The 14,314-nt window shown below is 47.2% G+C and overlaps 1 protein-coding gene across 22 annotated transcripts in view; it reads right to left on the bottom strand.

Moving 5' to 3' along the window:
• Window positions 1-1,786: 1,786 nt before the first annotated feature.
• Window positions 1,787-14,314, bottom strand: part of FHAD1 (forkhead associated phosphopeptide binding domain 1) — a 37,388-nt gene continuing 24,860 nt past the window's right edge. For 13 of the 22 annotated variants that reach the window (XM_083628515.1, XM_083628501.1, XM_083628519.1 and 10 more), the window contains 8 exons: window positions 13,737-13,869; window positions 9,486-9,621; window positions 8,371-8,492; window positions 7,444-7,539; window positions 6,276-6,496; window positions 5,307-5,472; window positions 2,785-2,856; window positions 1,787-2,143 (listed from right to left, as the gene is read on the bottom strand). In XM_083628515.1, coding sequence (XP_083484641.1) covers window positions 2,048-2,143; window positions 2,785-2,856; window positions 5,307-5,472; window positions 6,276-6,496; window positions 7,444-7,539; window positions 8,371-8,492; window positions 9,486-9,621; window positions 13,737-13,869 — 1,042 coding nt within the window. In that variant the 3' untranslated portion in view covers window positions 1,787-2,047. The remainder of the gene's footprint in view (window positions 2,144-2,784; window positions 2,857-5,306; window positions 5,473-6,275; window positions 6,497-7,443; window positions 7,540-8,370; window positions 8,493-9,485; window positions 9,622-13,736; window positions 13,870-14,314) is intronic. The other 9 variants (XM_083628503.1, XM_083628507.1, XM_083628500.1 and 6 more) reach the window with 1 other exon arrangement.

The following is a 14,314-nucleotide window of genomic DNA, read 5'->3' as shown; positions in this document are numbered from 1 at the left end:
TTGATCTGTGCTTGTTGCTGCCTATTTTGACAACACCGAGGACGGTAACAGGTTGGTTCCACATGGCAGTTCTGGAGAGTCAGTGATTTCCTAAGAAAACAAGCCCCCCTGTCTTCATGATAGGAGGCCAATCTGGATGAGTAGGGGATTTTATTTTATTTTATTTAAGGATGGTGGTTTAATCTGTTTTGATGGATGACTGGGAGTGGTGGCAGTGAAAATGGGAAGAATACCCTTTTCTGTGCTTGAAAGTGTGACGCTTTTCATTAATGTAACAGATTGTAGTATGGATGGCGGAATTATCAAGAGAACATTTTGAATGGTATTAGAAGAACAAAACTCATCTACAGCAAAAGAGGGAGATGATGTCAACGTCTCACTTAGAGCCTCAAGACGCAGATGCCAGGAGTTGGCTGCTGGCAAGGTCAGCTCGCGGAATTGCTGGGAACTAACGGGGGCTAGCAAACGGTTATTTTTGGAGGGTGTAATTAATGCTAACGGAACATGAACAAATTACTCCAGAATTTCTACTGGAAAGATCTGATGCCAACCAGTCTTCGCAGAACAGATGGGGATGGCTGTTGCAAAATGTTCCGAGGCAGAGGAGACGTGCAAGGTTGTGTGCTGTCCTGAAATAAACCCTTGTATATTGCAGAAAGAATGCAGATGTAGCCAAAGGGGCTCTGGAGTAAACCAGAAAGGTTCTTGGTTATCAGCACATCTGTATGTAAAACATCCTAATGATTTCTCCCAGGAGATCAATTCCCCTGGTCTTTCCCTGGGCTTCCCCCAACTGCGAAGGCAACAGTTATCAGTGACACAGTTCCATCTTTTATATGTGCTTTGTATGCCACATGTCTTTTATCGTGGTACCCACGTCCAAGCACTGACCAGGCTCCGGCCTGCATAGGAACACTGGAAGTTAACCCCTTCCACCTTTTGCAAAGTTTAGGAACATGGGAAGTTTCCCTATACCAAGTCACACTGTAGATTCATCTTGCTCAGGAGTATCTACAATGGTTGTGGCCAATGCTTTTTGGGGGCGGGGTATGCAAGGGTACGCATAGCCCTAAACATTTTGTGAATCTTTGTACTTTTGTCCATTTACTGTATTTATTTTTCCTGATTTGAACTATAAAATGGTGATTTTCTGGAGTCAAAATAAGAGTACCCCTAAATATTTTTTTAAGGAAAAAAAGCACTTGTTGTGGCTCTTCAGGGTTGAGGACAAAAGACTTTCCCAACTTTATGTAGAGATGCCTCTGAATGAAAAACTTTCCCTTTGTAGGACTTACTAAAACTCTGTTGACTCCAGATCAGCATTTAGCAAACATTCAAAGCTACTCCTTTGTGAGCTTGGTGCTTGGTATCTCCTGTTTTTGCTAGCTGTGGTCCTGGTCATCTGCTGTCTAACTTGGTGCCTTTTCCCATGCTTGGCCGAAATACTCCCGCAAACCTGCGTCTAAGATGGGAGGCAGATTTGGAAGAGACCTCAAGGATCATCTAGCTCAACCTTCCCACCATGCATGCATGCATGCATAAATAAATAAAATCTGTCAAATGATGATGTACAAAAGAACCAGGTCCACGATTCCAAAAGATGGGATTCCAGATTGGACAAAAGGTTGCATCCAACCAAGTCCTACTCAAAAGTAACACACTGAAATTCATGGACCTAGGTTAGTCATGACTACCGCCATCAATGGGTCTACTTTGAGTAGGACTAACATTGGATACAAACCACCTCTCTTCCCTCCCCCACAAAAAAACCCTGTTACAGGTGTCGGAAGATCTTAAGAATTTATACATAATTCTGAGTTGAGTCTCTATACATTTCTCGTAATCAAGATACAATGTACCATATATGAGTATCATCTGTACAAATAAGTCTATACATATACATATATGTATATAAATAAATTCTGTATAATAAGACACCAGGTGTTTTATGCAATGTTGTAGCAGCATCTTCTATTTACAAGCTTAGACAAGGAGCTGGCCAGAATCTTCCTTCTCTGTCGCTTTCCTTGGGTAAGCAGAATTGTTCCTACGCAGAGGTGCTGCAGTGCACTCGTTTCTTACAGGCTGCTCCTGGCCCCGCAACCACCTGCTTTTCAGGGAATGGTTTCTTAGGGGCTGCCGTCTGCAGACAGAGAAGGGAAGATACAGAGCAAAACGCATGTGTGTGCTTCTACATTTATACTTTAGCAAAAACGGCGAGTCAAATGCCTGTCAAAAACCAGCTTGCGGGGATAGGGGCAAAGAGCAACCGAGTAGGATTGAATTCTCCACAAAGGGTAACTCGAAGGGTTTCAGTCCTGCTTTCTGCAAGCTCTCAGCACACCAGTGACTTCCCTGTGGATGTACTCAAACCAAGCAGGGTTAAACTCTCTGCCCATCATCGGATGAACTCAGGGATGGCCGTACCAGCAGGCTCCTCCCGGGGAAAATGCTCACACACCCAAACCAAGCAGGACCAAAATCCTTGCCTATCAGATGATGTGCGAGGAGCTCAGTCTTGCTGCTGCATTCCTACCTGCCCACACCGGATATCACATATGACGCCAGTTGTGGGGCAAGTGGTGTGGTTTGGGGGAAACAGCCTGGTGGGCCAAGAACACACAAAACAAAGTTGAAGGCTTTCTGAAAAAGCAAGCAGGTTTCCACCAATAATATCCCTGCTCTTCAGGACCTCCCCCTCCCCACTTATATTATCCAACTATCTTCATTTATGTCTTGTCGGCTGAGAGGCACTCTTACTACACTGGCCGGGCAATTTCCTACCTTGCTATCCCTGAATTTCAGAGTGCAGGCGTAACACGACGAAATCTCACTCTTCCTCTCCTCTAACTGATTCTAGGGTGGAAACAGCAAGGAACAAATGGCAAATCTCTCTCTGGCAAAGCAACAGAGCTAAGAAATAATGCAGCCGTCGCTTTTCTCCGAGCTGTGTTGGTTAAGTGCGCTGGAATAAGTCTCTGTGTTTTCAGTTAAACTGGCAGGGATGTAAGTAAGTGAAGGACTGCAGCCTAAAGCAATTAGGAATGTGCACTTGTGTATATAATTGTCACCTAACTCAGTTTGCAAGTCAAGCCCCAGCAACCTGCTGCCTTTAATGAGGGAGAGAGAGAGATGCCCTAACAATACTCCATCTCTAGCATCGGGGATTAGGACAGAACTCGATGGCGTGTGACTATGGGTTTCTCCAAGTACAGGGATTTCTTATTCCTTGCTCCTAAGTGATGCCTCCAAGTCTGTTCACCCTACAGAAATGCAGAAAGAGAAAGGCTGCTTCCATACTAAGGTCTCCTTAATGCTGTGGAGAAGATGCTTTTCAGCAGTCAAGCTGAACGTGGAACGAAAATGGCACTTAAGATAGCGCCAATAGATCTGGAAATGTCTATCCAAGATGCTTCTATCATGTTCATTCACAAGTAAGTTCCATTCTGCAAAGGTTGCCTGCAACTTAAATTAAAAGCTTTCCCTGCTTGCGTTGTTACTCACTCCCTGGTTCAGTGCAGCCACAGGATTATTGATCAATTCCCCCCCAATTAGCAAGTTTAACAGCATGAAGGAAATAAATAAGGAGAGCAGACCAATAAAACCACTCTCCAGGGAACAGGAGCTCATTAATTAAGCAGCAACTAGTGCTGAACAGGAAGCAATTACAGGGGGCGAAGCTGAAAGAAGGAAGTTTCTAATTAGAGGAACAGAAGTCCTGAAGGCCCTCAGCAGCACTTTCCTAATCAACAGGTGCTGCAGTTGCATTTTAAAAGGAGGTTGGTCATCGCAGATCAGGAGAGAGACACAGAATGCAACATATTGGTGATGGCATTGTATGACTTTTCTGCAAAAAGTGACTGAAAGAGGGGTAGTAATTTCAGCTGAAACAGCTAATGTAGACGAGGCAGTTCTGATTGTAGCAGAGTGCTTTACATGCGGAAGGTCCCAAGCTCAATCCCTGACATTTTCAGGTAGGGCTAGGACAGAGCCCTGTCTGACACTTTGGACAGCTGCTTCCAGCCAAGGCAGACAATACAGAACTAGATGGACACATAATATGATTTGGCATACAATAAGCTTCCTTATTGGGACATGGGTGGCACTGTGGGTTAAACCACAGAGGCTAGGACCTGCCGATCAGAAGGTTGGTGGTTCGAATCCTCGCGACAGGGTGAGCTCCCGTTGCTTGGTCCCCGCTCCTGCTAACCTAGCAGTTCGAAAGCACGTCAAAGTGCAAGTAGATAAATAGGTACCGCTCCAGTAGGAAGGTAAACGGTGTTTCCGTGCACTGCTCTGGTTCGCCAGAAACGGCTTAGTCATGCTGGCCACATGACCCGGAAGCTGTACGCCGGCTCCCTCGGCCAATAAAGTGAGATGAACGCCGAAACCCCAGTCGGTCACGACTGGTCAGGGGTCCCTTTACCTTTACCTTTAAGCTTCCTATATCCTACAGTGTGCTGCTGAATGGTAAGACAACCTGTTGCATAGTGGCCTTAGCTGGCATTGTCTTGCTTAGTGGGCAGGTGGTCTACAGACTGGGCAGAGCAACCCACATGCCCCTGAAACTGAAAATCAGATGGCAGCTCGTGCAACCAGGAGGATCCCCAATCCTGATACTCGTGGCCATGGAAGACAAGCAGACCAGGAGAGTCTTCCTCTCCCCAAAACTCACCCTTACATTTAAGCACTAGCCTGGATGCCATAGGCGACCAGGGGTAGCATGTGGGTGAGCACACAGAGTTCCATGCAGAAGAGTGAGGGGCTGGCAGGAGAATGTTCCATCCCTCCTCTACAGCCAATGTGGAAACCAAGTGGGATACTAGGGGAAAAAAGCCCCTTCCTTGGCACCCAGCAGTACACAGCTCTCCATTACCCTTTCTGCGGCGAAGTAGTATCTTTTCCTGCAGTCTAGGAACTTGATGGGGGCGGGCTTGCTTACAAGGCTGCTTGAACTAGCTTCTGTGCAAAGGGTCCCTATGTGGAAAAGACTTTCTCTGTCCCTTCTGCCTCCTGCCCCCAATTGACTACATTCTGTTCTCCTTTCGCCCCGTGAATGAAGCTGAGCTGGATTCTCCCCTTGGGATGATGGCGACCCTTCAAGATTTGGCCCTACGGGGATGGCACACACACCTTCCCCATTGCTCAGCTAGTTCTCCTCCCCAAGGGGGGAGCATAATACAAACCCAGCAGCTGCCTGGAAGATGCTGTCAAATGACACCTGCCCAAGTGCAGAGGTTGCTAAACGGCCTTCACACCAGCAGTGTAGCTGTGCAGAGGTGGTGCTGTGGATCTCTGTTACCTACCTTATGCTGTTTGAGAGCCCTGTTCAGCTTCTTCTCCTGAGTCAGCTGCAATTTAGTCCTCTCCAGAGCTTCTTTCAGCAAAGCCTTCTCTTCAGCTTCTCGGTAGATCTTGTCAGCCAATTTGGCCAGCTCAGACTGGCAGGCTTGCAGAGTCTGCTTGTTTGTCCTGTGCGATGAGACAGACAGGGTAGCTGGAAGTTGGTGTTCGCAAACCACATTATAAAAGGGAAACATCACTCTGAAGCTTACAATAAGTGAAATCTGCAAGTCATTAGAAGTTACTAATCAACAAAAACTTAGTAACCAGTGCTTGGAATTACCAAAAGCACTCCTGCTTGGTCACCTACAGGAACTCTTTACTCGCCTATAGACAATGTTCAGGCATGAGGCTATATTTAACTGCACTAAGGACGCCGTTGAGTGGATGGTAAAGAAACACCCAGAAAAAATGAATACATGCCACCACCCCTCATAATAAATGGAATGAGCTTCAATCATGACAAATTTATCAAGCACTACCTTATCTATTTCATTTTGTTTCTGAATCCCTTTCCATGAAACAGTTCAAAATTAACAGAAACATGATAAAATCATTAATTAAAAAATGAAGAATAAATATATATATATAAATAATTTCAAATCCAATACAGACGCAGACTGAGTTAATTAAGAGTCTCCCCTTAATTAAAGGGCTGGTGCCATGCCATTTTTATTGCAATCATCTCTTTTTTAATATATATATATATATATATATGTGAAAAGAGATAAAGAGAGAGTTTTAATTCTATTGATGTTTAGTTGTTTTTGAATGACTGGTTTCCTGCTCCCCTATGTTTTTAGCTGTTCTTATTTTATCTGTAAGCTGACTTGAGTCTGTCAAGGAAAAAGGCGGGACATAAATCAATACAAAAGGCTCTTTGAAAAAGAAAGGTGCCCAAAAGACAGTGTGTGCGCGCATCACCTTTGTACCTGAACTGCCCGACGTCCCTTTCGTACTCTTTCAGCAGCGACTCTTTCCTCTCGAGGCGATCCTTGAGCTTCCTGATCTTGTCAAAGAGCAGCCCGAGGTCCTTCTGCCGTCGCACCCCGAGCTTCTCCCTCTCATCATAAGGAAGGTGCTTCACCGTCTGCATCCCCGTCAGCTCCTTGACGTTCACCAGGTTGGCGAGATCCTGGATCAGGTTGAGGTACTGGAGGGAAAGAGCAGGGAGAAAACTATTGGTGAGAATGGCATGCTTTCCCCTAGCTGGAAAAAGAACCCCCACTCTGAAATCAAGCAGATGTCTTCGCTTTGCATTACCACTGAAGCTGCAGAGCTAAGCGAGCGACTCACTTGTGTTCCTGATTCACCCACCTGCAATCCATAGGAGGGCTATGATCAGGGTACCTTTTTCAGCCTGAGGGCCATACTCCCTTATGGGTAACCTTCTGGGGGCCACATGTCAGCGATGCGTAGGGCCAGAGGCAGAATTGGGTGCAGCCACAGATACGACTCTTACCCTTGTTATGTCAGAGGTTTCTACACACAGCAGACCCTACATACATCTCCCTGTATAGTCCACCAAGGCAGACATACTTGAGCCAGAGGAAGGAAGTGGAGGTGGCCTGGCAGGAGTTCAGGTAAGAGAAGCCTGGAGGGCCACATTTGCCCCCCCCCCGAGTCCGAGGTTTCTCAGCCCTGATGCAAATGAAGGTCAGTGTCAACTTCTGGCACCTTTGGGAATTTGCTGAAGCCAAGCTGCCCTGGAAGGACATGCCCAGCTGACCCCAAGCCGTGGTGGTAGAGGATGGTTCTGGGCATTGTGGTAGATTAAAAAAAAAACTTTTGGGTTGCTCACAGCCACGTCCTGCAGCCTGCAATGCGGCTGCCTGCTGGCAGTCTTGCCACCATGACAAGGGTAAGCCTGCTGAAGGCAGGGGATGGGGTGGGTACTTGAGGGCACTTGCAGATGGGCGGGCTCAAACCTGACAACATCGCTGATGTAAGCGCATGGTGATAACAGTATTTGTAGCACGCTGTCTTGGGAGCATATCTCTGCCCCTAGACACAGATCAGGAGAGGACTGCATGTTGTGATGTTCCCTGCAACATAAAGCCCCCCCCTCAAAGTACTTTAACACATTCTTCATTTTCATACCATGTTCTCACTGAGGTCTAAAGCATCAGCCATTTCCAGCTTCGCGGTCCTCTCTATGGTCAAGTTGGGATCTGTTCTGGAAACACTGCTTTGAAGCTGGGAGGGTAAAGGAAATAGAATCATAGCATTGTAGCGTTGTGGAAGAGACTCCTGTTATGATATTGAAGCAATGCTGCTGCAAAGTCCTAGCTTGAAAAGTAAACATGATGGGAATGTTGGCACTGTCCGTGGGAAACAGAGGGACAGTCAATTCACAGTGCGAAGCACCGGAATTAGCTCAGAGTGTAATATGAGCTCTTCCGTTTGTTCCTGTCCAGGAAGTGCAGCAAGTGTTTGTCTCTACTCTGCTGGAGTTTGAAGAGAGCAGTCATGTTTTTTGTAACGCTGCAAAGACAGAAATAAAGGCATGTAAATACATTTCTGTCTATCTCTTTCCCCTGCCTGGGGGGGGGGCAGGAAAGAGGGGGTGTGTTCTTCCCACGTTTGAGAAGAATCGCCGATCGAGACCTTGCCTGCGCTTGCTGGGGAATGCAGCCAGGGAGGTCAACAGGGAATCAAGCCGGGTGCCTGGGATTGTTGCCAGTTTCTGCTGAGATATGGGCTTGAATTTCCGACAACTCCAACCCCCTGCAATGCAGGAATCACACCTAAAGAATCCATAACAGATGACTGATCCACTCTCTGTTTAAAAACCTCTAAGGAAGGAGAGTCCACCACCTTCTGAGGGAGCCCATTCCACTGCCAAGCAGCTCTTACTGTCAGAAAGTTCTTCCTAATGTGAAATAATGTATTCTGAAATATTCAGAATAGATTATCGAGGTGGGAGCTACGACCAAAAAGACATCAACAAATATTCTTCCTTCCTTCCTTTCATGACACGTTTTCTAAAGAAAGCATCACCAGGATACCGTGCATTGTTCAGTTTACCTGATTAGCATCCGCTGCTGTCATCAGGGTTGTCACCTGCTCCTTCTCTGTTCTTTCATCTCCCTTCTCAGCTGGGCCTTTTTTAAGCACTCTAAGTGGCTCTCCAATTCTCTCTTCAAAACCTGAGAAAGACAAGTCAACACACTGTGCCACTTCCCGTTTCACTTGAAACTCACATTAAACACGTTTTGCACAGGATGAAAGATTCCAGGGAAAAGAGGGCGAAGACTATGGGGTGGAGTGCTTGGGACTAGGGCAGGACAGGCCCAGGTTCAAATCTCTGCTCAGCTGCGAAGCTCACTTGGTGATCTGGCTAGACACTTTCTATCTCACATGAAACTCAAAATTCAACTGGAGAAGTGGTGAGCAGGTGTTCAATCCTTTACACACACACAGTGGCAATTCATTAAATTGCTCTCTTTCTATTAATTCACAGAATGGGTGGTGGATGCCAGTGGTGGGTGCAGCCAGAGGCTGAAGGGGGTAGAGCAACAAATGTGAATTTTTACCTCTTTGAGTATCTGCAGACACTTGCACCGTTCTCTCTGTTCTCCACCCGGGCAAGCAAGGAGCATTATTAGACTTCAAAGACTCAGTCCCGCCAAGCAAAATTATTCAAGAGGGTGCAAAGCAGGACTAGTGAGGGCATAGCTTGGGGAGAAGGGGTGTTGCTGGGGAGCATCCCAAGGGCCAGATAGAGGCTTGGAGGGCCACATTTGGCTCCTGGGTCTGAGGATCTCCACCCCTGCTATAGAAGTTTCTGACACAAGGATGCGGTGATGTCTATTCTGGGCCCCTGGAAGAGCCCACAGAGCAAGGCAGGTGTTACAGTGCTATGAAGAACTCCTCATGAGCAACTCCTCATGAGGTGGAACTTAGCCCTTTTGAGCATTTGTACCTGAATTTAAAGGCATGTAGTAGCTCCGCTAACAAGCTACTTGTGACCATGAGTGTGTTTTACACTAGACCTGTGCAGGTGCTTGCAGGGGAGAGGCCTTACAGCAATGCTTGATTTCTTACTGCTGTTTCTCAGGTACCCAAATTCATCCCACAACTTGCAAAAGCTAACTACACAAATCACGGCCTGCAAGCGTTCCATTAAATGTAGCACTCACCCAATGGGTGACCCCTTTCTAGCATTCTGACTCTTTGCCGCAGCTCAGCCAGGGCGCCTTTCTGGCGACTGATGATTTCCTCGTGTCTGGAGCCTTTGCATCTTGCTCCCAGATCAGCCAGGCTCACGGATGATACCTGAAGGAAACAGGCTCAGGTTAATAATTTTCTTCTGAGGCAACAAGGTGATAAGGGCCCCCTCTGGGCAACTCGCTTCCATGTGGATTCCTCAATGCAAAAATTACAAAAGGCGCTACATGAAAAGGGGAAGAAGGTCACCCTCAAAGAGTTCCATTTTTTAAAAACGGGGAAGTAGCTCTCTTGCATCAAAATGCCTTGGCAATGTTCCAGCTCACAGTACAGGGAACAGAGACTGACAGCAACCTCAGGGCACCATCTTGATTTTACAACATCAGCTAAGCTTGGTTCCTGTTTTTATCTTTCCTTATCTCTGCAATGCACTCCACTCTGCATGCACACACATTTTTTCCCCTCCCTTAAACAAATCCTTTGCTCTATTAGATCTTCTGAGAGCCCATTTATTTTTTACCTAGTTTATCAAAGTTTTCTTTTTACAAATTCCAAATTGACACATTTTTAACAAAGCAGAGGTGTATTATTGATTTTATAGGTATATAGTTTTTCAAGTGTTCAGAATTTGAGTATACAAATGGAAATAGTTTATAATATGTTTTGTATACAGAAATTATAGTAATGAACGAGTTAAATTAATATATATATATATATTTCTCTGTCCTTTTAAAAAATCAGAGTAAGAAACCCCAAAGTCCACCCTAATCCCCCAATGAAAAGGAACTATTCTTGTCCAAATTGCTTAGCAGACGCAGCTAATTAGTTACTGCTACATATGGCCCAGAAAAGACTTTGAAAATTCGCTCCTGGCTTTTCGTAGGGTGGATAAAACTGTTATTTTCAAAGGACCTAGGACCATAAAACCACTCTGCTTAGTGTGCACTTGTGCAAGTATTTGTGAAATAAAATGGGAGCGCCTGAGCACGTCCCTTTTTATTTTCTCCCACAAGCTGCCTTTCCAACTCTAATGAGCAATTACAATCACACTTAGCAGTTAACAAGACTTCACATTTTGCAAAGCGCTATAAAAACATTTGCCGGTTACCTATCACAACATGCCTGGATGATAGGTACTTAATGAGAATCAAGTTACATGGGACAGGAGATAAATGTTAGCAAAGTCATGTGCTGTTGCTTGAGCTGCTGGGGGTTGCCTCCTCTTGGGGAACAATCCTGCACCAGCTCCAGGGAGGTTCTGTTGGACAGAACAACAGGCTTCTGGGTCCTGCTCCATCCACCCAAGATGAAGAAGTTCTTTGCCCAGTTCAGCTGGGCTTCACAGCAGCTGTACTGGAACCCTGATGCTGCAGCATCAATGGCAGTTACTTGTACTAGCAACACGGACAGGGCTGGTTCCTATTACTGGAGCTGAAGGGCAAGCTGACCTACCTACTGTGCAAAGGCTCTGTGCTTCGTGTCTTCACCAGATGGGAAGACAGCAGGCTGCATGAATGCAAAGTGCCACATGAATACTGGAGAGTGGTTAAGCTACGACATGACCAATCTGCTCCCCTGAGCAGGTATCAGTTTACAGGTAAGGGCTTGCACAACCTGTTGTTAACAGTGCAAGTGGTAGCCCCTGGTTCAAATCTCAACTCTCGCTAATTGGCTGTACGCAAGTCACTAGCACTCAGTTTCAACAGTTCCATCTGCAAAATGGGGATAATAAGATGGCTCAGTTTGCAGGATCGTCATAAGGAATGCAGGAAGTTGCTGCAGACAGAGTCAGATCATGGGTGCGGCTAGTACTATCTGCACCAGCAAAGGAGAACCTCCAGCCCGTGGGTCTAATTAGGCTAGGGTTACCAGACGTCCCTGGATTTGCAAACCTGTCCCTAGACAAATTCCGTCCCTGGAATGTCCCCAGATTTGCAAATCTGTCCCCGGGAAACGTGGCAGTGGCAGCCTCAGCAGCCCAGAGCCAGCCTGGTGGTGCAGTTAGCTCTGGCTGGCTTCAGGAGCTGCTCACTGCTGCCGCCACTGCCGAAGGGGAACCAGGGATGTCTGGCGGTGCAGATCTCCTGCCCCCTTCCCCCTTTGTTTTGACAGATTGGGGGAGGCTCAGGAGTCACGGGCAGGTGGGCGCTGCCCAGGAGGGGCACAAGGCGCATGGTTTCTCTGCCAGGCAAGGTGCAAAGCCCTTCTTTTGCACCCTGTGAAACATAAATGTGCCGGGTTTTTTTAAAAAACCTGGGCAACAGCTGCCCGCCCGTGACTCCCAAGCCTCCCCCGATCAGTCAAAACAAAGGAGGAAGGGGGCAGGAGATCGGGAGAGGCTTGGGAGTCATGGGCGGCGGCACGCCATTGCCCAGTTTTTTAAAAACTCTGCGCATTTATGTTTCACAGGTTGCGAAAGAAGGGCTTTGCACCTTTATAAAATATGTATGTGTGCTCGTGTATTTTGCCTCACCATCCCCACTACTGACTCCCTGTTGCTACTCAGCTTTTAAAAAAAAAGTGTCCCTGGATTCATTGAAAAAAAATCTGGTGACCATAAATTAGGCCCCCAATTTGGCCAAGCCTTACCCACTTGCTCTGCACCTTACACCATATATAATGCAGGGAAAAGACAGAGCTGGTTTACACTGACTGGCAACAACACTAAAAGACTTCAAACAGAAGCATTTTCTAGCCCAACTTCGAGGTGCCAGGGACTGCACATGCAACCTGTCACGTTCCAAACAGGCTGCCTCCCTTCCCTGAATATTAATGAGACCGTGTAGGTTATGTGAACGCTCATCGTTAGGATCATCGCTTGGTGAGATTTGCGGGGTCTCACTTAGTCAGGCTCTGGGTACGCTGTCATTTTTCTAGGTTATAATGGATCATTACAGGCACAAAATGACATTTTGGCAATGCTGACTCATTCAACAGCTTTAGAGCAATTAAAAATAAAGAGCATCTTCACTCATTTTGTTTGCTTCCAACAGGCACAATTCTTTTGGAGCAAGATGTCATGGTCTGGTTGGACACAGAGGAATTATGGGAGGAACCAGCTGGGAAAACCCAAGGGAAAAAGGCTCCGAGCCTGGGGATTGGCGGTGGCACGATGATGAATGGTCAGGGGGAGAAAATTGGGAAGAGGTGTTGTAAGCTGAAGAGGTGGCAGGGCTTATTGAGCCAGGAGAGTTTGTAGCAGAGAAAAGTCCAGAATCAGAGGCAGAAGCTGAAGCAGGAGAATGGAAGGAGGGAGGCCAAGAGACAGAGATGAGTCACGCTGGAGAAGAGTCATGAGGGTCTCCCCTTTGTGCTGTGACAAGCTCCCCTCTCCTCTGGTCTCCCAGAACCAGAAGAGGCATGAAAAGGGTGGAGGGGACTATGTCTGCATGCAGGTGCAGTCTCTGGTTCCCTGGAAAAGCCCTGGAGAGGAGGGAACTTAGGTGATAAGAGGTGGGGACTTTCAGTCTTGACAACTGATTTTCATAGAGGAAGACCACCGAGAATGAGCTGCTGTGCTCATTAGGCCTGACACTCAACCATGTCTGTGACACAAGGGTGGGGAACCTCAGCCCCAGGGGCCAAGTCATGCCGCCCTCTTCCCAAGCCACATCCCTCCCCTCTGACAAGTAACTCCTGAAAACCTGCCCACAAAGGAATTCACCTTTGGGCCAAAAAGAGTCCTCCACCTTTGTCCTGCTGGCACAGAGATGAGCAGTTGGAACCAATCAGCCATGTGGCTGTTTCAAGACAAGATTCCTGACCAAGTTCAATCCCTAGCACACCAAATTTGGGCTAGAAAAGACCCCTGTCTAAAACCTTTCAGCACTGGTGAGTGTAGACCAGCTCCACCTTATAGCTGCCTGACACCTGACATTGTATATACGGCGTCAGGGTAGAGTAGATGGGCAAGGCTTAGCCATACGCCCCGTGGGTTGGAGGTTCTCCACTGCTGGTGCAGACAATACTAATTGGACCCGTAATTGCACTCTGCTTACAGATCTCCCTGTGTTCTTTACAACGATCCTGAAAGCTGAGCCATCTTATTATCCCCATTTTACAGCTCGCCGCAGTCAATCTGGTTGACAGGCCTTTGGTGCCCCAAGTCTTCTGCATCCATGTTCCCAGGGCATTGCTCTGAAGGCAAATACCAGGTGCAGGAGAGGTCCCCACCAGTACTACCAGAGTGCTCCGCAGTGTTCCCTGCTTCGAGTGCCACTTGCCTTCTTGCTTGTGGGGGCTTCGTCCGGGGTGGAGGACCTTGTCTGCACGCTCTTGTGCTGCGCAATTTTCTTGGGCTCATCTGCCTTTTCCTTCCTCTCTGTCGCCAGCTCCTGCAGCTTCCCTCTGATGTTCCTGCACTCCAAAAAGGAAGAGGGGAAGGAGGAGGAGAAGTTGTTGCTAAAGGAGAATGATGGGTGGTGGAGACCAAAGGCTGATGTTAGCAAGCATCTAGTGAAGAACAGAGGTTAGGAGGAAGCAGCAGAGTCAACCTACTGGCTGAACAAGCCCAACAACATCTACTGGGTCTGGGACCAGCTTTCTATAGGCTTTTCCATCCCTTCTGACTCCACTTTTTAAAATTAAGATATCAAGGGGCTAAAGCTGGGACCTTCTACCTGTACTGCCAAAGCTACCACCATCACCAGGAAAGAGTTTTTAAAACACATGGTTCTGGTGCGGCTGTATTTAGTGCAGCCCATCCAAGGGAGCTCCCCCCCCCCACTTGCAGCAATGGTCTCACACCAGAGATCAGTCTGGCATAGTGCTAAGAGTAATCAGGCTGGGACTGAGGAGAGAT

This window comes from Podarcis filfolensis, assembly GCF_964270895.1.
Source record: "Podarcis filfolensis genome assembly, chromosome: 8".
Lineage (NCBI taxonomy): Eukaryota > Metazoa > Chordata > Lepidosauria > Squamata > Lacertidae > Podarcis > Podarcis filfolensis.
The sequence above is the reverse complement of the archived record's forward strand: the minus strand, read 5'-3'. Positions and strand labels throughout refer to the sequence as shown.